The 25647-nt window shown below is 43.8% G+C and overlaps 1 protein-coding gene across 1 annotated transcript in view; it reads right to left on the bottom strand.

Moving 5' to 3' along the window:
* The window catches only part of LPCAT3 (lysophosphatidylcholine acyltransferase 3), a 37061-nt gene that overhangs the window by 4564 nt on the left and 6850 nt on the right, over positions 1–25647 (bottom strand). The window contains exons 2-9 of the mRNA XM_037514420.2: positions 4525–4632; positions 4017–4123; positions 3343–3436; positions 3160–3197; positions 2559–2737; positions 1721–1829; positions 636–722; positions 376–542 (exon numbers count right to left, since the gene is read on the bottom strand). Coding sequence (XP_037370317.2) covers positions 376–542; positions 636–722; positions 1721–1829; positions 2559–2737; positions 3160–3197; positions 3343–3436; positions 4017–4123; positions 4525–4632 — 889 coding nt within the window. The remainder of the gene's footprint in view (positions 1–375; positions 543–635; positions 723–1720; positions 1830–2558; positions 2738–3159; positions 3198–3342; positions 3437–4016; positions 4124–4524; positions 4633–25647) is intronic.

The raw sequence follows: 25647 nt of genomic DNA, 5'->3' as shown, positions 1-25647 counted from the left end.
GAAGCCATTACTACTGCGTGTGCGCTGAGCCTGGTGCTGCCACTGCAGGGGTGATGGGCAGACCAGCTCATGCTGCTGATGCGCTGGTGGGGACAGATAAGCAGAGGTGTTCATAAATAGGGCAGTGGCAGAGCTGGGATTAAAACCCATACCCAATTCACATATATTTGCTTTTTCAAATATGGCAGCAATGGGTTTTGGAGTGGGAATAAAAGCCAACATGTGAGAGTAACAGGCCAGAAATTCCCCCCAAAGCGGGAAGTAGAGGTAAGTAACCTACTGTATCCTTGCCCCCAATCTGGGAAAGCAGTGAGAGGAAGAAGCTGGGCATGGTTCTGCCACCCCCCTACCCACCCCCCACACCCCGCCGCTTACCGGGCCACCCAGGCATTGGTGTTGATGTTGAAGGAGGCGATGGTCCCAGTGAAGCGTGGGGTGGTTTCAAAGAGCCACACCTTCATGTTAGCGCAGGCGTCCCACCGGGCCTCTCCCTTTTCGTCAAAGTCATTGAAGCCCAACCCCGTCAAAATGCAGACGCCTTCCTGAGGGAGGGGACAGCTCCAGATTCTTGCCACTTTCCTCCCTCGCCACCCCAGCTTGTCTAAATAGGACCCCATTTCATCTTTTTTACTTACTGTGACCAGCCAACAGGTGACATATTTGTACAGCACAAACTTGCCCCAGACCAGCATGTACATGCAGCGGAACCAAAAAGCACGGTTCTTGGAAGGAGAGAGCACGTGTTTTAGGGAGATGACCCGTGAGGCATATTCCCCTCAATGCTCTGCAAACTTGTGGCTGCCTACTGGCTTCATGGCTTTTGAAAAAACAGGCCACCAGAGCAAGCAGGGTTCCCCGTGAACAGCCATTCACCTTTTCCTTACAGAGTCCCAAAGACACCACTATCCTTAACTCTTCTAAAGCCCTGAACATTTGGGACAGTCAGTCCTGGGGAACTTATTATTAAGACAATTTTAAAAAATTGAAGTAATACTGCATTATAACATGTTCGGACTTAGATGCGCATGACTGAAAATCAACCTGTGTATATATACTACATGAACTTCGCCGCTAAAAGGCTGGTTTTAGCCCTCATGCTGTTGTCCCATTTGCTCCGATTTACCCACCATTTTCCCTTTCTTTTACAATCCCTAATTGGTCTTATCCTCCAAAAGTTTATTTCTGTTTGATTTAGTTCATGCTTGTTTTCTCACTGGGGGACTGTATATATGCATATTCAATGTTAATTTAAGGAGACCTGCCCAGAATTGGGGGGGGGGGGGCAGGCAACTTCAAGCCTTTGTGGTGGGCAGACGCAAAAGCCAGCCCTCCCCTGGCTTGGGTTCTGAATTCCCCAGCAGCAGCCAGGGGTTTACAGTGAGAATAGGCCCAGGAAGACAAGAGCTGCTATGCTTCAGGAACCCTGTGGCTGTGCTCAAGCAAACTAAGAGCAGCTCCTAGGCAGGGAAGGGGTGCTAAGTGTGCACCTGGCACAGCCCTGTGCCTGCAAAGGTCCCAGCGCTGGCTGATGAACCTGTCTTGGCCCAGCTGGCACTGACATCAACTCTCACAGATCTAGAGCAAAACCAACATGCATTTGTGGCTTTTAAAAAAGCAGGCCACCAGAGGATAGCATCCACTTCCTGCCTCTACAGGGATCCTTGCCTGTCCACTTGCTCTCCGCTGCAGTCACGTGGCTGCTGCTTTAGTAACCACTCACCATATAGTCTTCTGTGAGGAGATAGTCTTCTGGGATGTGGGGGCTGAGCAGGGTGTAGCCCACCAGGTAGAAGAGGCCCAGACACAGGCGCTTGAGCGCAGGCACGGTGCTGGAAAGGAATAAGTGGGGTCACGCCGGGCAGAGGTATATTCTTCACCCTCTGACCTTAAATTATGGAGAGGAGCGTTTTAGAGTGGGCTCTCCATCTGGAATGGAATGAGTAGCTTTGTTGCCCAAAGTCTGCACTCAGTTGCTATGTAGCTGGATATGAGGAATGGGGAATGTGAACCTCGGATCACGGGGAAGGGCAGGGCAGTCTCCCCCAGGGACCCTGCTGATCAAGGACCCACCAGGTTCTCTATCTGCACTAGCAAACCCAACATAGCGGAGATGATAATAAACAATTATCTGCTTCTTCCAGTCCTGGTTGGAATCAATGCTCAAACAGGCTGGACCACAGTTCTTAGCAAAGGGAGTCTTCCCGTAACTTCACATTTTCTACTGTGATATTTATATCCATTTAAATATATTCAACAGTACTTTTAAAGTGAGAAAATAAGCTTTAAAGGCAGGAACTTAACTGATTCAGGCCCAAAGCTGTGGCATAAAAGTGAGTTTTTATGTTTGTCCCACAGGGTCAGAACAGATGGCTGGAAGGAAACTAAGCTGAAAAGGGCCCCCTACTGGCTGTGAGCAGTTATCACAGGCCTGTGAGTCAGGGCTTCCTGGAGCAGGGCCAGGCTGGCCCACAGGAAAGCCACTTCAAAGTGCATTTGTATGGGGTGAGAAGCTACAGAGGTCTTTACCCCCAGTGGTCTTGACCAAGAGGGCCAATTACCTGTTTGGTATCTTCCCTGGCACGTCAGTCAGCTGTCCCTGCACCAGCTTCATGTAGTGGTTCATTGAGAACTGAGGCCCTACCAAGAAGGCCCCATAGAAGTAGGAGAAACCAGCAACTTCCAGCAGGGAAGGGACACCCCGTATGGCATATTTCTGTTGCTCAGAGGACAAGGAATTCTATGCCGAGAAGAGAACGAATACTTCAGGATCACCTCGACTCGCCCCCCCAGGTGCCAGTCTGAGTGTTCCCCACCCTGGTGTCCCCCTGAACCGGGCTTTTGAATAGCCCTTTCTTTGAGGGGATGGCATGGAGAAAAGTAGTTGCTTCACGTGGATGGGAGTCTGCTCAGCAGCGGTTGGCTGCTGCTGCTGTTCCAAATGCCTTGCTGGCACTGCTCTCTGGACTTTGCGCAAGAGCTAGGGCCGGGGAAATGAGGTTTGTTGATCCTTGCTCAGTGCTATCTAAAATGGAGGTCACACAGGCTGGGGAGGAGGGCAAGGCTCTGCCCCTGGTGTTTGGATTATCTTGGGGGGGACCAACAGCCTTTCTCCTGCCCTCAGGTGGAATTCCTTAACATCTCTGAGGAGCGGGTACTTACCTGATCTTTCCCTCCATCAAAGTAGTCAACAGCCAAACCTGAGCAGAGAGAGAAGGGGTGGGTAGTGTAGAGGGAGAAGACACTGAGCATGTGGCCTGTGGACTGAGTGTAGCCAGGAGCACGTCTATGGTGAGATGGGGAGGGGAAGCCTAGGTGTAGAAGGGGAGGCAGTGACCCACTCACCAATCAGCTTCAAGGTCAGAACACAATGTGGCATTGTCCACTTGATATCATAGTTGCCAGTGGCTGTGTAATAATATCCAGCAAGCAGGTAGCCCTAGGAGAGGGGGTAGTACTGATTCTTTTGTGCTACCATTTCTTATTTCCTTCCTGCTCTGTGATCTAAAGGATTCTTTCATCTCTCCTTTCTCCTAGCCCCATCACCAAAAGCTTTAAGAAATGCCTATGGATGGAGAAACTGAACTTATAAAGGGAAGAGACTGGCTCATGAATTCCAAGCAAAATGAGGGCTAAACCGAGATGAGTATCCAGATGCTTAGATTATATAGTTCATCTAAGTTTGTTTTTTGCTTTGCCTTTATGTGACTCTTCTCATGGACAGCTGGGCTGATCCTGGTCAGAAGTAAAGAATCTTAACGGCTCAGTCTCACACGAAAGGCGAAATGGCACCCCTTCCTTGAGGCAGGTGCAGCCTCACATTGCTATTTGCAGGTGGAACATGGGGGGGCCTGTGATAAGTGACCCCTGCAAAGTCACAGTGCTAAGTGTTGATGCGTGAAGGGACGAGAAACTGGATTTCCTAATTTAATGCCTTTTCTGCACTGCAGTCCCTGACCTCCCTCCACCCCTGATCTACTGTCAGCTGTGACGTGAGTCACCAGTGGAAAGACATTTACCATCTGGAAGCAAAAGGTAGTGAGGATGGCAGTGATGGTGCGGCCCATCAATCGAAGGATGAGGAACTGAAGCACAACACATAGTAGGGAGTGGTAGAGCTGGTTTCCTGCAGAGAAGGGAGCACATGCTAGCTGTTTCTTTTGCATTCCTACCCTTCCTGAAACTTCTGAACATGAATAGATAAAGGGGAAACTTTGGTGATAGAAAATTTCTTTCTAAATAGAAATTTATAGAATTTGTGTCTTGGAGGAAGGGATGAGATTTAATAAGTCATAGCAGAATGCGAGCGTGGCTTGTCTGTTGATGGGGCTGGGCAAGGGTGACCACACTCAATGTTTTCAGCTGGGAGAGAATGTACATAAAGGGATGAAGCTGTTCTGTCCATAGAAACCCATTTTGCAGCAGTGTCCTAACTTCCCTATCCAGCAAGGGAATTCCCTATTCTCTCAAGGGAATTTTGTTCAAGTGTGTTCCTCCCCATGTACCTTCTAATCGCAGCTCACTTACCAAAGTTAAAATAAGCAATTGAGAGGCCTGTAAAGGTGTGGAAGAGATGGATGAGGTAGCTGTCCTTGTAGAAAAGGTAATGCCGATAAAACACAGCAAAGGGGTAACCTAGAAGGGGAGAAAGATCAGAATAGGGTTACTGGTGCCTGGTGTGATTCCAGTTTTGTTCTGGAAGTTTATCTGGCATGCAATTCAGCTCAGAGAGGAAAACATACATTATATGGATGTCAACAGAGATCATGATAACAGTATCCCCAAGAATCCAGTCTCTTTGTGATACAAATTAAAATTGGAAGATACTAATTTTATATGAGGCAAAACAAACCTAGCGACTAAGGCTAGGTCCTACTTACAGCCTATTAAATACTGCTAAGAATTTTCTCTTGTGTTTTTCTGCAACGACACAGGCATCGGGGTGCCAACCAGGCCAAGAAATACTAATTTTATACCTTGATGGATAACTATAATTTCATTACCTGTCCTGCCAGCTGAATATGTCAGCAGGTTATTGAGAGTGCTAAGAGGATAAATATAAATGAACACCAGGCTACAGAGCAGTGGTTGCTGGCAGTGTGCACAAAGGTGCAGCAGTTGAAGGATACGCACAGATACTCCTCACACATGGGGGACTGGGCATTGACCAAGTGATCAAGTCTACTTAGGAATCCTGGAAAAAATGTCTTCGGAATCCATGATTCACAGTTTGGTGAAAGGGATGTGACCAAGCTACGAGTTTGGCCTACCCTATGCACGGCCAAGGGCAGCTGACTTAATTAAAGAGGGTCCCTCACACTTGGTATTCCTGAACTGAAACCAGTGTGTCCCAGGGTTTCACTGCAGATTCACATTCAGGAACTATGAAGAAGTCTGGCCGGTGTGCATGGCAATACTCCCAGCACCCTGCGGCCCGGGTGAGGAACTGTAATCCCTGCTGTTTTTTTGGGAAGGTTACTTCATCTACCATTCGTTGAATCATCAGTGTGCTTGAGTTGGTCATGGTTACCTTAGCTGCAGTTCTTTTGCTTTTAAATTATAAACTGCAGTTTGTTCACCACTGGCAAATGAGTAAGTTGAGTTTGGGTAACTCTGCAATGCTTAGGAAAGTGTTGTACACAAACAAGTTATTTATTAAGCAAATATGTTATTTATTAAGTGAATAAGTAAATGGATAATCATGTTACATGTTGACTTAAGTCCTTCTGGTCTTTTTTCCCCATAATTTTTTAATTTTTTTTTTAGCTTTTATCACAGTCCATGTACTTAGGTATCCAAATGTTTTTCACAAAACAGCATATCAACTTTTTTTTTTTTGGTGCTAGAATATACTGGTTTTGATTGCTGTTCTCTTAAGGGGCTACGCTTTTTTTTTTTTTTTAAAGATTTATTATTTATGCATACAAGAACTGAGGTATAGGCCAAAGGTGTGGGGAGAGGTGAGAGGATTCACCAGAGACAGAGCGGGGAACAGAACAGGTGGATCTACTGAAATACACTGCTGAGGGGAGCAGCAGGTGAGTCAGGATAGATCTGCTGCGCCATGTGGGTATCTCCCTGGTCGGGGATTGAACTTGTGCTGCAGTGGCTGCGGATTGCTTCATAGGTTGCGTCTTAACCCCTTGAGCCACCAGGGAGGCCCAAGGGGCTAAGTTCTTTATCAAGTTTATGGCTTCACACAAGCAGTTAACTTAATAGACATCTTGTGGATTACTTGCTCATTCATTCATTTGACACATTTATATGCCAGGTTTCTGTTTATGGAGCATATAATGAGGGAGGATGTGACATGAAATGGTTTATTTTCTAGCTAGTTGAGATAAAGTGATCTAGGGTTACAAGCTCAAGAGAGAGGGAGGCATCTATGACCCTTTCACAGTTGGATGAATGAGCAAAGACATAGGATCAAGTCTCATACGTATCACATAGGCAGAACACTGGCAGGGATAGAACACCAGGTTAGCAGCAAGTACAGCTAAAGGCACAGGCAGGCATTAGAAAGTAAACAGAGTAAGATCCAGTTGCCCTAAATCTTTTTTTCTTTTAATGTTTCAGGAATGGGGTATATATGAACAGATATAATAACTAGTGTAGATCTTCATTATCTAGAAGACAATAAACAGGTTCTGATTAGCTAAGAACTTACTTTTTTTTTTTAAGATTTATTTATGCATACAAGAACTGGGGTACAGGCCAGAGGTGCGGGGGTGAGAGGATTCACCAGAGACAGAGTGGGGAGCAGAACAGGCAGATTGACTGCAATACACTGCTGAGGGGAGCAGCGGGCGAGACAGGAGAGGTCTGCTGCACCATGTGGGTAGCTCCCTGGCTGGGGATGGAACTTGTGCTGCAGTGGCTGCGTCATAGTGCTGTGACTTAAACCCTTGCATGACCAGGGAGGCCCAAGAACTTACTTCTTTAAGCATCAAAAGGCTTACCCATTTGGAATGCTTGAAATTAAAAGCCACACCACACAGGGCTCTGCCTCCTTCAATCGAATATTGTTTAACATTTTCTTGGTGATATGGATCATAATCATTCTAGAAAGTCACGATAGCTCCAGAGCCCACTGAAGGATATGAAATAGTTTACCTGGACACTCAGAGCCCACATTGTCCTGCATTCTGAGTTCTTGTACCCATTTCGTACAGCTTTTCTGTCTCTTTCCTTGCTATTTGAGGATCAACAGTCACTTCTTGAGCTCTCAGCATGACTGCCTGACTCTTCTTAATTGTAGGCCCAAGAAACCATTACTGTTTTAAAAATTTAGAACAAAACAAAAAAAAAACAAGACAAGAGAGCAAGAGCAAGGGATTTGGGTGTTTTCTTTGTTCCTTATAGACAGTGTGTAGACCCGGGAACTGTTCTGGGGATTCTAGGCCCTTTTCTGCTATCTCCTGTTTTTAGGTGTATCTGGGGGAAATGGGGGGTGTTGAGTTCCATTTAGGTGAGGTATTACTGCACACTACTGAACATGTGGTAAGAAGATGGAGCAGGGCCTCCCCGGTGGCGCAGCGGTTGAGCGCTGGGTTGCGAAGCTGCCCGTGACCTCTGCGGCGCCGGTTCGATCCCCGGCTGCTCCCCGGCCACCACAGGAGGGTCCCACATGGCGCGCGGACCTCTCCTGCCGCCCGCTGCTCCCCTCAGCAGTGTACTTCGGTCCTTCTGCCTGCTCTGCTCCCCGCTCTGGCTCTGGTGAATTCTCTCGCCCTCTCGCGCTTCTGACTGTACCCAGTGCATGTATAAAACAAACAAACAAGTAAAATAAAATAAAATAAAAGCATGCCTCTATAAAAAAAAATAAATAAATAAAAAGATGGAGCAACTGAGAGAAAAATAAAAGGAACACAGCAGACCAGGTTACCCAGATCATCAAGACCATAACAGAGAATAGAAGAGCCTGGAATGAGGCCGCCAAGGGGAAGGAGGAACTGCCTTGGGAGTTGCTGTGACAACCCAGAGCCGATTTTGAGTGTGTAAACACCAAACCCTGCTCTTGGCTGCTGCTCAGCTCAGCGGGCTCAGGAGCCTGGCCACCCAGCCACCCCTTCAGGGACATGCTGATTTTTGTGAGAGTGTTTTTCTACAAACTGTTTCTGAGTCTTTATGCTTTTTTTTTTTTGTGGGAGCCAGGGCTTAATATGCTGGCTCTAGTCACTTGAAGAATCTTTAAAAACAACGAAAGCCCCCAACAGAGCCTGATCTAGTAGGTCTGAGTAAGACTGACGGGTAGCCAGGGTTAAGATGCACGGCCTCACTAATCCCCTAATGTGAAGCAGCATGCATTCTGGTCCTGAGAATAAAATATTCTCTGTTGGGTGATGGGAGTTGCTGTCTTTCCTTGAATAGCACCAAATAGGCAGAGGTTTGTTCTATAAATCTCGTCTGGAAAGTTTGAAGAACTTGGCTGGCAGCACTGTAACTGTTCCTTTTATGGATTATTTCAAGGAGGACCTCCAGGAGTTTGTTAACAGATGTAGGTGGATGACTTCACATCCTAAACCTGAGGGTCCACTTACTAGGATGGGCACATCTTTTTTTTTTTTTAAAGATTTATTTATTTATGCATACAAGAACTGGGGTACAAAGCCAGAGGTGCGGGGAGGGCGGTGAGAGGATTCAACAGAGACAAGAGTGGGGAACAGAACAGGCAGATCCACTGAAATACACTGCTGAGGGGAGCAGTGGGCAAGCCAGGAGAGGTCTGCTGCACCATGTGGGTAGCTCCCTGGCTGTGGATCAAACTCATGCTGCAGAGGCTGTGGACAGCTTCATGGGTTGCGTCCTAACCCCTTGTGGCAGCAGGGAGGCCCTCAGGATGGTTACATCTTTTTTTTTTTTTTTTTAAAGATTTATTTATTTATCTATTTATACAAGCACTGGGTACAGTCAGAAGCACGGGAAGGCAAGAGAATTCACCAGAGCCAGAGCGAAGAGCAGAACAGGCAGACTGATGAAGTACACTGCTGAGGGGAGCAGCGGCGGCAGGAGAGGTCTGCGCGCCATGTGGGACCTTCGCCCGGCGGCCGGGGATGGAACCGGTGCTGCAGAGGCTGTGGGCAGCCTCGCAACCCAGCACTCAACTGCTGCGCCACTGGGAAGGCCCACGGATGGGCACATCTTACGAGCAAAAACTGGGGCTTTCAAGATGCTCTGGTCTGTAAAGCAGGTTGCTGGGCACACTGGATCTGTCCTTCACTGGGGCTGCAGTCAAGGGTTTGGAGCGTGTTCGGCCAAAGTGTCCACTCAGCCACCGGGTGTTGACTTGGTCTCACCGGGGCTGGAACCTGCCACACCCAGACTACTAGTGAACACCTTCTCTGTACAGTAGCTGTGAAATTATGTATTCATCTGAAAGGTTCTGAGGTTTCATCTGAAGAAACAGAAATGGGCTATCTTCATGAAAGTCTGGGTACTGTCTTTCCTTTCACCCTGGAAACTGATTTTGAGGTTCTACAGAAAATTGTGACCCCACTTGGTCAGTTAGTGGTTGGTATGACTGGGTGAAAAGAGTATGTTTTGTCCAGTGTGAGGGAGTTTTGGCCAGTGTGAGGGAGAGTATGTTTTGGCCAGTGTGAAGGAGAAGATGAAATCAGACAGAAGTGCTGTGTGGTGACATAGCCAGCTGTTGGTAGCAGTTTTACAGAAAAGAAAACCACCCCAACAATCAGCATGCAAAGAATTGGTATGACATCCATAGCATACAGTAGGATTTGCAGACTTTTGGTCTCAGACATACTTTATACTTTTTTTTTTTTTTTTAAAGATTTATTTATTTATTTATACAAGCACTGGGTAGTGTCAGAAGCGCGGGAGGGTGAGAGAATTCACCAGAGCCAGAGCAGGGAGCAGAGCAGGCAGAAGGACCGAAGTACACTGCTAAGGGGAGCAGCGGGTGGCAGGAGAGGTCTGTGTGCCATGTGGGACCCTCCTCCGGTGGCGAGGGAGCAGCCGGGGATTGAACCGGCGCCACAGAGGCCGCGGGCAGTTTCGCAACCCAGCTCTCAACCACTGCGCCACCGGGGAGGCCCCATACTTTATACTCTTAACAAACTGAGTAATTTAATTCAACAACTGCTTTGGTTAGTGTGAATATGATCTATCAATATCTGTCTTACTAGAAAATAGAACAATGAACATTTAAAAGTATTTAATTCCTAATTCATTAAAATAATATACCTATTATTCTGTGTTAATATAAATATTTCTAAAATAACCATATTTTCCAAAACAAAGAAAAACCATTTAAACAAGAAGAATGGCATTGTTTTACATTTTTACACATTTCTGGCCTTTGGCTAAATAGAAAATACATGAATTCTCAAATCTTCTTCTCATGTAACCTGTTATGTTGTTTTGGTTAAAATATATGAAGAAAATCTGGCTTCTCACAGATACATAGCTAGAAAGAGAATCTTAATAGTTTTTTTCAGATATTTTTGGATATTCTTCTTTGATACTATGCCAAGATTTGATAAGCAGTTTCTTAAAGGTTAGTTGTAATATGGAGTCTGCAACTGTATCATCGAACTTTCCATACACTGTAATGTTAAAATTCACTAGTGTCTCATGTGCTTTGAATGGATCTCTTACCTAGAAGCACGGTTTTTGTGATATCAGGCATTGGTCATTTGAAAAAGACTGGTTCACTGAATGAGGCAAATCTTCTACAATTGACATATGGCATTAGAATGTCAAAAAAAAAAATCACCTTTCTTAATCTCATCATTGATTTTCAGCAATATATAAAAGCCTTTATGTATTGGAAAGTTGTCAAGTTCAAGGTAGTAGACAGATGTTTTCCAAAATTCTGGTTTTTACTTGACAGCTTGAATTTTATTAATGACCATAATCACTGTCATTTTTTTTCCCCCCAGAGATGGGCTCACTTTATATATTTTCAAGATCCATTATGCTGAATGCTGAGGTCTAAATAACAAGTCTGTCAGTCAGTCTTTCTTTCAAGTAAAAATAGTGTTCCATGAAAAAAAGCTTCAAGTTCAACATGCAGCCCCTGGAGCTGGCCAGTGCTTTGCCTGGAGACAGCTGGAGTGCTCAGCATGCAGAAGTGCTTTCCGTATACTCCTCCCTTCTTCAAACAGACTATTAAAAAGACGTGTACTTGAGGGCTGAGATGTAATAAAATAATACTTCTTGCTTCATCAAGGACATTTGTCAGTGAAAGTGGCTTTTTTGTTTTGGAACTGAGTGCCCAGGCACCAGCAATTTTACCTACTCTTGCTTCTACACCCTCAGTGCCAATGTCAACACAGTAGGAAGGCAAATAACATCTTAGTGCTATTAGGGAAATAATTTTTACCCCTCAGGTCCCCTCAAAGATTCACAGGGACCCCTGAGAGTTCATGGACTATAGCGCTTGAGAACTGCTGACATATAGAATGATCTTCTGGCTTAATCTTCCTTCTTACAATGTTCAAACACAACAGTCTTCCCCCACCCCTAGTTCCTTGATGGCCCTGCTGTATTTTCATTTTTAAAGCCTCTATTTCATTGGTTTTGAGACATATGGTTTTTTTGTTCTTTTCCTGTTAAGATATAATCCACATACTATAGAACTCACCAAAGTGTAGAATTCAGTGGCTTTTTAGTGTAGTCACGAGGTTGTGCCACTATCCCCATGATCTATTTCCAGAACTTTTTCATCTGCCCAAAAGAAATCCCATACCTGTTAGTAGTCAGTCTCCATTCTCTCCTAGCCCCAATCCCTAGCGACCCTCAATCTCCTTCTGCCTCCATGTACTTGCTTGTTCTGGGCTTTTCATGTAAGTGAAATCCTATGTTACCTTTTCTGTTTAGTTTCTTTTACTTAGCAAGTGTTTTCTTTCTTTCTTTTTTTTTGCTTAGAAGAGGTAGGGTGTAGGCCAGAGATGCGGGGGGTGAGAAGATTCACCAGAGACAGGATGGGGAGCAGAACAGGCAGATCCACTGAAATACACTGCTGAGGGGAGCAGCAGGTGAGTCAGGAGAGGTCTGCTACACCATGTGGGTCAGCTCTTGGCCAGGGATCGAACTCGGGCTGTCTCAGTAATAGCACTGAGACTTAACCCCTAGGCCACTGGGGAGGCCCCTTAGCAAGTGTTTTCAAGGTCGTTTATGTTATAGCCTGTATCAGTACTTCATTCTTTTTTATGGCTAATTTTCCTTTGAATGGATATACTACATTTTACTTATCTGTTCATCAACTGATGGACATTTGGGTTGTGTCCCCCTTTTGGGTATTATGAATAAGGGTATGAACGAATATTCAGGTACAAGTTTTTGTGTGAACTAATGCTTTTAGCCCTAAAGTATATACCAGGAGTGGATCTCTGGTTCTTTCATCCTCTAATTCAGCACTTCTCAATCAATGGTACAGAACAGTATTTAAAAATTTCCCATCTGCTGTGAACCCATACTTTGGTAAAATACAGTCTTGGTGTGGATGACTGAACACTGTCAAATTGCTACAAAAGATCCTAAATATTTGCTCTCACTTTTCTGTTATTACTTTGACTGCCTGGCACAGGATAGGCAACTGGGATTTGAAAAACTAGTACTCACCTGTCTGTCTTAGTCTCTTTCGATGAAGGCTTTTTTTGGCTCCTAATATGGCTGACCTTTAGGATTCAGTGCTGGCCCTCTACTATTCCAACTATTCTGCCTCTTTGGAAACTCCATTAACTCTCATGTAATTTAATATGATCTTTATGCCAAAGACAAATCCTTATCTTTAATCTTAACTTCTCAAGTTTCAGCTCCACATTTTCTACTTCCTGGCCAGATGCTCTTAGCTTGCTATCTTATACTTCTCAAACTCTGTATAAATGAAACATGATTTCCCCTCCTAAAACAGCCTTCTCTTGGCTTTTGTTTCTTAGTGATGTTACCATTCTCCAGTTCACATAGTCACATGTAACCCTTGAGGTTGTCTTTGCTTCTCTATCCTGGGTTCCTAGTATCTAGTCATCAAGTCTGGTTGATTCCTCCTTCCCAGAGTCTCTCACCCCTCAACCCTCCCACCCCCCACCCCCACACTGGCCTTTAAGGCCTCAGGTACTTCACCCTTCAACTCCTGTAATGGCCTCTAACTGATTTCAGCCTGCAGCCTCATACTCTGGTAATCCTATGCCAGAGTTATCTTCCTTCAATTCCCAGTCAGAAACCAATGACTCCCAACTTATAACTTAAACAGTGGACCAATTCCTAAGCCTAAGTAAGAATCAAGGTCAACATTCAAAACTACATTTCTAGTTAAAGTTTCCATTTCTCTATTTCAGTTAAAATGGATCTGCTTGGTTTTGTCCTAACATGTCTTTGTGCCTTTTGTCTCTAGAATGTACCTCATGCCAACCCCTGTGTGTGGAATACCTTCTGCAACCACACCTTTACCAAGTGAAATCCTACTCATCCTTCAAAACCCAGTTCAAGTGTCTCTTTCTCTAAGGCTAACTCAGACCATAGTGAACTCATGGCCCTTAGTATTATGGATTCACGCCTTAAATGCATTGTGCTTAGGACTAAGATTCTCATTTGGCAAATCATTATGCTGTTCCTTTCATTTTTGCTTTGTATTAAAATCCTCACATGTTCACAATCTCTTTTCCTAAAGGCCTCAATGTTTTCAGATCGCCCATAGCATACTATCCTGTATACTTTACTTTTGACCAATTGACCCACAGTTATTGACACTTAATAGCTGTTTGATCTTGAGATCAGTTTCCTCATCTGTAAAATGGGGATATTACCAGCATCTACCTCACTGAGTTGTTGTAAGCACTAGTGGTGATAATGCATATAGCAAGCACAGTGCCTAAAACATTGCAAGTGGTTATAAAATTACATAAGGACAAATTCACATAAAGTTAGAGGGAGATAATGCAGGCCTTAGCTGAGGAATTCTGGGGCAAGTGGATATCAGATCTTCTGAATCTAATCTTCAGCCCTTGTGACAACTGAATGACTCAGGGATTTCCTTCCATCTGCACTTCAAAAGGCAATCCATAGCATATTTATTTTATAAGGGCACCGATCACAGCTTGCCAAGAGCACTTTTTCTAAAATGATGCAAAGTCCTATTAAATTAAGGCACTGGATGGTTACAAGAATGAGGACTTCAGAATTAAGATAGATCTCAGTTTGAATCCTGATTCTGCCAGTTAACTAGCTGTCACCGCTGACTGGTCAATTGGTCCTCAGTTTCATCAGTAAAAGGAATATCTAACTCAGGGTTTATATATTAAGACTAGTATATATGCGGCCCTCCCCGGTGGCGCAGCGGTTGAGCGCTGGGTTGCAAAGCTGCCTGTATCCTCTGCAGCGCCGGTTCGATCCCCGGCTGTTCCCCAGCCACCGGAGGAGGGTCCCACATGGCGCGCAGACCTCTCCTGCTGCCCGCTGCTCCTCTCAGCAGTGTACTTCGGTCCTTCTGCCTGCTCTGCTCCCCGCTCTGGCTCTGGTGAATTCTCTCACCCTCCTGCGCTTCTGACTGTACCCAGTGCTTGTATGTATAAATAAATAAATAAATCTTAAAAAATAAAATAAAATAAGAAAATAAAATTGAATAGTTTCTATAAAAAGACTAGTATATATACTAGATGCTCAGTCAAAACAATACTGCTTTACTTCTGGTTGAACAGCGAAGTACCTAGTGTACTCATCCAGTCACTGGCTTTAATTAAATACCCTGTTTACCGATGTTTTGCAAATTTTCATCTTTAACCTAGACCTCTCCCCTGGACTCCACACTTGTACAGCCTCCTCGACAGCTGGAGTATACGTGCATGCCTGAACAGATGACTCCAACTGAACAGGTCCCAGCTGGAACTGTGGACGAACCTCCCTCACGCCACCTGCCACTCCCCTAGCCTTTCCCATCTCCGCAGCTGGCCCTTCCATTCATCAGGACTACCACCTAGTGATCATTCTTCCCCTCCACCTCAACCAAATCAGCCAGCAAGACTGTCTGTCTACCTTCAAAACAAACCTAGAATCTGACCCCTCCATCCTCTGGCCCAAGTCAGCACCATCTCTGTAGACCTCCCAACTGAAGTCCTGCTCTCAGCTCTTCTGCCCTGCAGTCTAGCTGTATGGCAGCATCCAGAGGGATTCTATTCTAACAGAAGTCAGAGCAGCTCATTCCTCTGAGTAAAACCCTCAGAAGGCTACCACTCTCACCCATCAAAAGCTGAAGCCTAACCAGAAACTGCAAGATTTTTTCACCTTTGCTGCCTCCACCTTTCTTTGACTCATCACCTCCTCTCAGTCTCCACCGTTCTGCTCCAGCCACAAAGCTCACCCTTCCTGGAAGTCAGGTGGGCCCAGACAGTGAGTCTTCACTTTAAGGAGTTTTTTGCCTGGAGAGCTTTTTCTACAGATAAGTTCAAGTCCCTTCTGCACTGTAGCATAAGGACACTAAAATGTTACCCTATCAGTGAGACCTTCCCAGACCATCTTATCTAAACTTGCACAGCCCCCCTCCACCCTACCAGTCACCAACCTATACTTCCTAGTCTTTATTACTGCTTTATTTTTCTATATTCCTCCTCAACACCTACTATTCTTTCACACACTATATATTTCACTTATTTATCAGTCTTTGAAAGAAGGGATTTTGGTCTGTTTTCTTCCTGTTGTCCTCCAGTGTCTAGTATACAGTTCCTGATATATAAAAGGTTGCAAAGATAAATGCTGAATGGATGAAAGAATGAGTGAATGAATACACTGGGGCTCCATGCAGTCAATAATACATTAAGCATCCATTATGTGGCCAGTCAGCACTGCACTAGGTAAAAGGAGGGAGAAGGTAGACTGGTAAGCGCTGTTTTATAGAGAAACATCAAGCCATTCTGTTTTTTAGGCCATAAGTCAAATAAACTAAGCACCGGGATTAGAAACTGTGGTAGATGCTGGAGGAGACAAAACTCAGTAATGATCCTAGGCAGGGTAGGAGAATTTGAACAGAGCAGAGATAAGGAAAGGGCATTCCAAGGCATCGAGAGTAACTAGTAAAGATTCAAAGCCAGGAAAGAACACAGGCTGTTCCCTTCAAGGGACAGGGCTAACCACCAGGGGCGTAAAATAAATAGCATAGCAAAAATGGAGCAGGTTGGGAAACTACGCAGAGTCTGAAATGAATATAATACAGGAAAAAAAAAAATCAATAGAATTGACTGGATGTGAAGGATGAAGGAGAAGGACAAATTAAACTGTTACAATGGTCTTCAAACTTTTTGGCTGGAACACCCCCTTCAAAGAATTTGGAAAAATTTCCTATGGCCTCTCACATTTTTTTTTTAAAGATTTATTTATTTATGCATATAAGAACTGGGGTACAGGCCAGAGGTGTGTGTGTGGGGGGCAGGGGTGAGAGGATTCACCAGAGACAGAGTGGGGAACAGAACAGGCGGATTGACCGAAATACACTGCTGAGGGGAGCAGCAGGTGAGTCAGGAGAGGTCTGCTGCACCATGTGGGTAGCTCCCTGGCCAGAGATTGAACTCGTGCTTCAGTGGCTGTGGGCAGCTTCATAGGTTGCGTCTCAACCCCTTGCACCACCAGGGAGGCCCCTGGCCGCTCAAATTTTTAAGTTGCCATCTAGCATTTCTAAATTTAAGCAGTGGCAAATGATGTGTGTTTTTAAAAACGTATATGGAAAATGGGCTTTGGTACACATGGGAAAAGGGCCATGTAATCCAAATAGCAAACTGAAGGGTTTAAACAGATTTACTTTCTGTTAATGGAGGTTTTGTTTCATATTTTAAGTCAAATAAACATGTTACTACTTCTCCCTCATGACAGTCATCTTAGAGCTGAATGCCACTTTTGAGATGGGGGAAGGCTGAGGGTGGCTGAGTCTGTTGCAGAACATGATGCAGATCCTCTTTGCTTCCCTTGCCTGGTGGCCTGTGGCTTTTACAACTCCGGGCAACCCCCATGGCTTCTGTCCTACCTTTAAGGTGGGTGTGCAGCAACTTTAAGGGAAACGAGACCCATTAGAGCAGACATATCAAAGTCTCCCGCATATCAGTTTCAGAAGAATATCTATGGAAGCTGAAGCTCTGGAAGTTGATTCCCTGGAAGCGATCGATACCCATGTAGCCCCTGGAAAGTCTGTGTACCCCTAGGGTGCACATAGCCCAATGGGAAGACCACTGACCTCAAGGTTCCATGTCCAGGTGGTTAGAAAGAAGGCGGTGCCACTGACAGACACAAAGACTGGAGGAGAGAGCTGGCTCGTGGTGGTGGTGCTGCTGGTGATAGGTGGAGGCAGGAAAAAGGGGAAGCTCTCACAGGGACAGACCACAAAAGAAGGGCAGGCCAAGGGCTGAGTCTTGGAAAACGCCTGTATTTAAGGGAGTGTAAGCACAAGCACTGAGATAAAACAGGAAAACAAGGAGGTCAATCAGGACAGTACACATGTGAGAAAGGATGAGGTGAGTTTCAGTAAGACAGGAGTTTCACTGCGCTAAATGTTAAGTGTCTAAAGGCGGGGGAGGAACGGGAAGACACGGCTGAATTTCACAATGAAGTCATTATAACGCTTCACCCGCCGTAGCGCGCTGGACATGGAGACCAGGACAGGGGCCAGCGAAGAAGGTGGAGCACGGGAAAGAGGAAATGCAGGCTGGACGTGGGACTCGAAGACTATTCATTCAAGAGGTTTGGCAGTCAACAGCTAATGGCCCTTGAGTGAAGTGCAACATTTCTGAGAGAGTTTCTGTCCATGCATGTTTTCTAGAGAAGAAGTGGCAGAGAGGAAAAGGACAGCAGCTGTGCATATTAAAAGGATTTGCTTCAGAAAGGAGAGGAACTCCTCCCTGAGAAGAGAGGGCAAGGCGGGGAGATGGAAACAGGAAAGGCAGATGAGGCAGTTTGAAACCTTCAGTGGTGCTGGGGAAACAGAGCGGGAACATATTGCCCACCCCCTGGAGCTCCGAGCTCCCCAACAGAGGGGATTCTCTTTTCCCCAAAGTCACTTTGACAGAAGTGGGCAAGGGAGGGATAGTCTTTGCTAGAAGTAGGTATTATATAGGAACATGGTGGTCAGAGCTGACTTCTGATGTTCAATCGACCTCTCTGCCAACTTCCGTGCAGCACTGTTTAAATATGAGCTGTTCACACGGGGGCCACTGAAGGAAGCTGCAAAGCAAATGGGGCACATCCGCTGGACTCATTTCTCAGAGAAGTTTCAAGCAGTTTAACTGGTACCTTAATTATATGAAACAAGATCACTTTACAAAATGGAATGCAAAGTTGCCCTTTATTTTAAAAATACAACGTGAGACTTCACCATTTTTGTCTTTTGACAGCTGCTTTATGCTCAGTACCCCTGACCTGAAGAGTACGCATTTATTTAGCCATCAAGCCTGGCCCTCCTTCAAGCATGCCTCCTTCCCTTGGTCCCGATCCTCTGAATGCTCCCAGACCAGTATTTGGGAACTTCCTTTTCGTGATCTCTCTTGCTAACTTCTTTACTCTTCATTTCAACAATGATATCAGAGACAACAGAAACTCTCATTTGAGAAGCACTCGCTATATGCCAGGCATAGAATTAAGCACTTTACGTACCACATCCTACTTTATCCTTACAGCCACTAGATGAGGTAACTAAAAGACAATAAAATAAAACTCAATTTATGAATAAGCAAATAAATCAAAGTAGTTATCTAACCTGTCCGGGCGGATTAGCTAGTAATGAGTAAAGCTGGAATTTAACCCACAAGTCTCACCTCCACGTCCATGACCACGTGGCTGCTCAGCCCATTAGCAACTCCACCCTCAAGTGCAGGGCCAGCTTTACCCTCCAGCCCTCCCTGTCACCCTTGTCCCTTGGCTGCTGCTTTTTTTTTTTTTTTAAACGTTTGCTGTCACTCTCCTCAAATTGTGGCCCAACTTCTTATCTATCCATTTCTCTCATAACCGCCAGCACTGTGGTAGCCAGTCCCCACGGCCACCAGCAGGCCACCCTCCTGAACCCACCTTCACCCCTTGTGAGAAGATGCTCAGCGGGGTTTCTCAAAGTGACATGACTGAAACTCACTTCAAGCTCAATATTTATGCTGACATTTGGAGGTAAAGGAATGGGGGGGGGGTAGGGACTCTCACAAAATGGCTGTCACTGCTCTTAGGGGGTGTTTCCTGACAAGATGAAGAACAAGATTAGGGTGACTTTTGAAATTTCTAGTTAAGAGAGATGGTTGGCAAAGCCTTAGTTTCATCCTTAATCTGGATGCTGTAATTATTTCTAGACTATGGAATGTTATAGAGAATGGGCATTTGGCTTAGGGCAATATTGTAAGGTCACATTCAGGATCAAATGTGTCTGCCCTTTTAATTAACTTGTAGTTAAATTTTCCCAACCACAGATCAGAAAGTGAAATAGGAAGATGGCTTTTGAAGATGGCTTATTTGTAGTTTTATCAAGTATTTTCACATGGTAATTTTATCACTATTCTCTCTACTTTGAAGATTGGCAATCACTTTCATTTTCCTATTTCTTTTACTAAAGTGGAAATGCTTTGTGTTAAAATATACAGAGAGCAGGTGAATAGTCAGGAAGATGAGTTAAGCCCGGCTTGACATTGTCTCTTTAAGTGATAGGTAATTTATCAGGTCCTTAATGGTGGAACTGATCACGCTCATCAGCTTGAAGAGCACTTGTAAATTATGGCTATGTGGGTGAGGACAGAGGTCACCTTTGAGTTTATTCAAAGCTGGTCTTTCAGGTGAGTTTACCAGATTAAGTTTTGTTGAGAGTAAAGTCAGGTGCCAACAAGTGCCCCACCCCAGCAATCCTGAGTCCTGGGGACTAAGTCACCTGCTGCAGGTGACTGCAGTCATTCATAGGATCCACAGATTCTTAGAGCTGAAGAAACCTTAGAAATCACTGACATCAAGCCCTTTATTAGACAGATATGAAGTGAAGGCGCACGGGGATAACTGGCATGCCCAAGGGTAACAGTTCAGGTTGGAATTCACATCACTTGATTTCCACTCTCCGAGTCTTACCACATGCCTTGGCACTTGGCAGTGACCTGCAAGTGAATCACGAATAACTAGTTCTGTGCCTTTGAAAGCGATGGTTGTATTCGGATTTTTCAATAACCCGTTTATGAACACAGACACACCCATGTTTATATTTGCTTATCCTACGAGCTAAACACATTTGAAAACCTCACTTTAATGCCAAATTTAGGTGTTCACTGTACTACTTTGCTCACCTAATTTTTGGGGACTCCCTCTCCCTACCCTCAGAAGGTGCCATAGAACAGAGCAGTTCATTGCTGGAAGTTACCTCCAGCAATCAAACATTTTCACAACTGTGGTGTAGGAGTCAGGGAGACTAAGCTAAATAACACAAAATGGCTTAGTTATATGTTCCCATGGTCTTAGACTGAGATTAAAGGACACAAGAGACATTTTGTGAACTAGGGGATGGTTGTTGCTTGTGAGAAAGAGAGAAAGAGGGTTGTTATGAAGATTATGAACTATTAGTGTTTAGGTCACTTAAGCAACCTAAACCTGAGTCACTGCCGCAAAGTCCTAAGGAAAGGAATTCTTTAATTGCTCTGCATCAGCCTAGGGCTCTCGGTGAGCAAGGCCTTCTCAAGCTTTGTGCTCTGATACAACCACCACAGAGGCCGACTAGAACCTACTTCAAAAACCTGGGCTACAACAGAACTTTTACTTTGATGCTCCCTTCCCCCTTTTTTGTCATGCCACAGGAATAAAGACACTTGTAGGTTCTCACTAGCTTCTTAGCCCAGAAAAAAGTTAGTCATCCATCAGTGGAGGCCCTCAGGAGAACTTCAAGTCTCACAGGAAGGCCAGAGAGGGGTGAGGGATACCCTTGTGCTTGAGCGTCTGGATTATAGTGTTTTTCTATGCTACTACAGTTTGTTCAAATTTTGTTACTTTTGATTTTTTTCCTTAATATTTTTCTTTTTGTATAGAAGAACTGGGGTGTAGGCCAGAGGTGTGGGGCATGGAGAGTGAGAGGATTCACCCAGTGACAGAGTGGGGAGCAGAAAGGGCAGATGTACCGAAATACACTGCTGAGCAATGTGCAAGACAGGAGAGGTCTGATGTGCCATGTGGGTTAGTTCCCTGGCTGGGGATCGAACTCAGATCTTAGTGGTGATAGCGCTGAGACTCAACCCCTAGGCCACCAGGGAGGCCTTTCTAAAAATTTTTCTACAAAAATTTATAGACTGAAAGAATGTTAAAGCTCAGACTGTTGACTGAGCTGCTTTAATTTAATGAATAGGAAAAGGGTAACAGATGTTCATACTGACTCTGAGGTGCTTCAAGACAGACATGTCTCTCCTAGCAAAGACAGAATTATACCCCTGTTGCCCATATTCAGTGCATTTTATCACACTTTAATTCTTTGTAAATTAGCAAACCCCATGATGGCAACTTCTATCCCTGACAATCTGATCAACTACAATATCCCCCTTGGGCAACTATTTATTTTCTTTCTACCTTGATTTCTTCATCTGTGAAATAGGGATAATGCCAGACATCTCGCAGGCTGTTGTGCTAACTTGAAAGATAAAATATTTGCAAAGCATTACACAAGTACTTGCTTGAGGCCACTTTGAAAATATTTGGACATGTATGGACAAATACTTTATCTATACCTAACTTCTTACATGGACAAATACTTTATGTATCTATATCTAACTTCTTAAAATATGAGTATTTAATGGTTTGAAGACATAAGATTCAGGCTCAAGTCTTGAATCCAGGGCTGAGAAATTCTGGCCTTTGCCTACCTCAATCTGACTTAACAAAATTCCCAACTTCCTCAGTTGCATTCTGAGGAAGAAGCTGATTTGCCACAGGCTAATAAAAGCTTCAGTATCAAGGTCCTTTATCTACATTGGCCCCCCATTTTGAGACCCAAGGAGGTGCAGTAGGGGAGCTAACAGGTTCTCATGATCTTGTACATTTTGTAAAACTTATATACAGAAGGCCCCCAAGGTGATATAAACCTCAGGTTCCACAAATCCTGGATTATTAAAATAAACAAAACCAACTACCACAAAACTTGGCAAATGACTAAAAATGCTGCTGCCACTCCCAGAATTCCTCAGGTGCTGGGCTTCATCCAAGGGCCTCCAAACAACAGGCACATTCCTCCAATAAGATCCAGTGCGGGGGGGGGGGGGGGGGTTAGGGAGTTTGGGTATGAGGCTGAGAGGGCTGACAGGATTCTAACAGGGATTACCAATGGGAATTGGGATGTTAGGGTTAGTATTTCAAATTTGGAAGAGAAGGGGCTGTGACACTGTCAGTCTGAGCTGAGCTTTGGGACACAATGTCACCCTAGTTCACTATGTGGAGTAGGTAAGCATAAGGTAGCATGGAAACCATTTATCCTGTATGTTAACATTTTAACAGTGGTTGAAATGTGAGGTACACCAAAAAACAACACGAGGCAAATGACAGAAATGCAGCAAGAATTAAGGCAGACAGGGAAGGGAGAGGGGTGACACAGGTGAGAAGTATCCTGTATTTTATATGCTAAAGTTATGTGTTCAGACCAGGGGCAGCCAGGAGTGGAATCACCTAATATGGATGTGTACTGCCTGGGAAACAGGCCCATCAGAGGCATAATGGGGGAGCAGGCCTGACTAGGCCCCCAGGTTCCTCTCCTCACTGGTTTGTCAACTCCCTATCCAAATTTCATGCGTGTTCTTTTATGGTTTTCTCTTCTTTCCCTTTACAGACTTGAAGTGCTTTATCCCCCATTTAAAAATGCTTTTTGGGTTTTACATTTTGTGGTACTCTCTCAAAAATGTCCAAGTAGTGTGTGGCGACTTGGGGTTTTCCCCCTTTTTATTTCTGGCCCTTGTTTCCCGTAGAGGACAGGTTCTTCACTCCTATAGTGACTTGACCTGGACTAGGGTTGCCCGAAGGTTGCCCTGTCACATCCCCAGGTGATTAATTGGCAGTTTTTTCCCCCAATTCTTCCAAATACTTGTCATAATTTCTTCCATACTCAGAGTTCCCAGATCTAATCTCTGTAAATATAATCAAGGTAGGTGAGGCGACTTTTTCTCAGCAGGTATTTTTTCAGCAAATGAAACAATAAACCCTTTCTTGCTCAGCTAAGATTCTAACAGGAAAAAAGATAACAGTGGGCCTCCCTGGTGGTGCAAGGGGTTCTGAGACTTCATAGTCTCAGAACTATGAAGCTATCCCCAGCCAATGAAGCATGAGTTGGATCTCCAGCCACACATGGTGCAGCAGATCTCTCCTGTCTTGCCTGCTGCTCCCCTCAACAGTGTATTTCAGTAAATCTGCCTGTTGTGCTCCCCATTCTGTCTCTGGTGAATCCTCTCACCACCCCTGCCCCTGAACTACTGGCTTATACCCCACCTCTTGTATGCATAAATAAATAAAATAAATCTTACAAAAAAAAAAGATAATAGCATTACACCCCTTAATTGTCCTCATGGGTCTGAATAGGTGTAATTGTTGGGTTCTCTCACTCTGTGCTCTCTACCTCTGTGATCACACATAATCCTTTCTTAATCTTTTTTAAAGTGTACAATTCACAAAAGTTTAGTATATTCACAATGTTGTACAACCATCCCCACTAGCTAATGACAGAACATTTCCATTACTCCAACACAAACCCCATACCTCTTAGCAGTCACTTTCGATTCAAACCTCTTCTCATCCCTTGGCAACTGATAATCTTTCTGTTTTTATGGATTTGCTCATTCTAGGTGCTTCAAATAAGTGGAATCATACGACATGTGGCCAAGTGAGTCTGGTTTCTTTCACTCAGCACAATATTTTGATTTTGATTTTTTTTTTTGCAGTATTTTGTTCCTTTTTCACGACCAAATAATATTCCACTGTATGAATCTAACATTTTGTTGGCTCATCAGTTGATGGAACTGATGTAAAACTACAAGCAATTTTGTATGCGTTTTTGTGCGAATATATGCTTTCCATTCTTTTGAGTATATACCTAGGAGTGGAATTGCTGGATCATACCGTAACTGAGAAACTACAAACTTTTTCCTTAGTGGCTGCACCATTTTACACCCCACATTCTCACTAACACCTGTTTATTTTACCACTTTTAATTATAGTCATCCAATGTGTGTGAAGGTAGTATGTCATTGTGATTTTGATTTGTATTTCTTGAATGACTATGATGTTAAGCTTCATCACATGTGCTTTCTGGCCATTTGTATGTCTTCTATAGACAAGTGTCTATTCATATCCTTTGCCCACTTTTGAATTGGATTGTTTTTATAATTAAGTTTTAAGAATTCTGGATATCTAGACATCAGACCCTTTATCAAATACATGATTAACAAATATCTTCTCATTCTGTGGGTTATCTTTTTACTTTCTTGATAGTATCCACTGATGCACACAGGTTCTTAATTTTGATGAAGTTCAGCATTAAAGATCTGGAGAGAATTTTCAAAAAGACTTAAAAATTACATACTTTGGAATGCAATAAAAATATATATACCTTTAAAATATAAAATAAGAGAGTAACACCTGAAGAAATTTGGAGCTTTTGATAAGATGGTGATCTGGGTGACCATAAATAATTATTGGGTTTTTAGTGTAAATAGTATAAATACACTATGTAGGAGTTCCTGAGTTTTGCTTTTGTTTCTTATTCAGAAAAGCCAATGAAGAATTAATAAGCAGAGTCAGATTACCTTTTAGCTGAAGAGTGAGGGTTTCTAGTGGCCCTATGGTTCAATATTTTTAGTCAGGGCTCCCTACCTTTGTATTTAAATGTAATCCATCTCTTCCACTTGTCTGAGGTAAATGTCATAGGAGCCTAAAAGGCATTATTCCAGCTGGCCTCTGCTTGCTGGCTTGCAAAGAGAAGTTTTATATTTATGGACAGTCATCCAGAGTGGTGTCCAAGTCCATCTGAGTTTAGAAATGCTATCACACCAGAAATTGGAAACCTCGAGAGCTCTCAGCCATTTACCTCTTTGACACAGATGTACTTATAATAGCATGTACGAATATACAGCGGGGAGAATTTTAACCTTCTGGGATCTCATAGTGTCTTCAGGTTTGCATACATTGCAAATCACTACTTTTTAAATAGTGAATTCTTAATTGCTTACAAAATATCTATCTCACAATTTATTTTATGTAGCAGATATGACCATGTCCATGCTTCTTGTTCTTGAGAAAATGCCATAGTAACAAGAAATACTTGGTACCCAAAAGCATCTTTAATTCCTTTTTATTTTTAATTTAAGCTAGTTTATGGTTCAAGTGGGGCTTTTAAATAGTCTACTTGATCACTTAATGGTTTGGGTCTTATCATTGTTCTCATCTTCTATTCACTTTATGACAAACTAGCCCTGCAGTTACAATGCTATGACATTCCTATTAGTGGTCTTCATTGTAAACAATTATTAGTATATATGTTTCTTAGAATCCTTTAAGGGATACTGAGCTTCATAATCCCATTTATTTTAAAAGTCACTGCTTGAATAGGAAGGAGCTTAGATTTAAAAATCAGTCCATTTTAAACAAAAGGACATTCTTACCCAGAAATTACCTATCCTTTCTTTTAATGTCTTATTCTCCCCTTCTTCCCCCCACTTTTTCATTTTGAAAATAGGG

Source organism: Talpa occidentalis, unplaced genomic scaffold (assembly GCF_014898055.3).
Source record: "Talpa occidentalis isolate TD23 unplaced genomic scaffold, MPIMG_talOcc4v2.1 talOcc4.16, whole genome shotgun sequence".
Lineage (NCBI taxonomy): Eukaryota > Metazoa > Chordata > Mammalia > Eulipotyphla > Talpidae > Talpa > Talpa occidentalis.
This window is presented reverse-complemented; position numbering and strand designations above follow the sequence as displayed.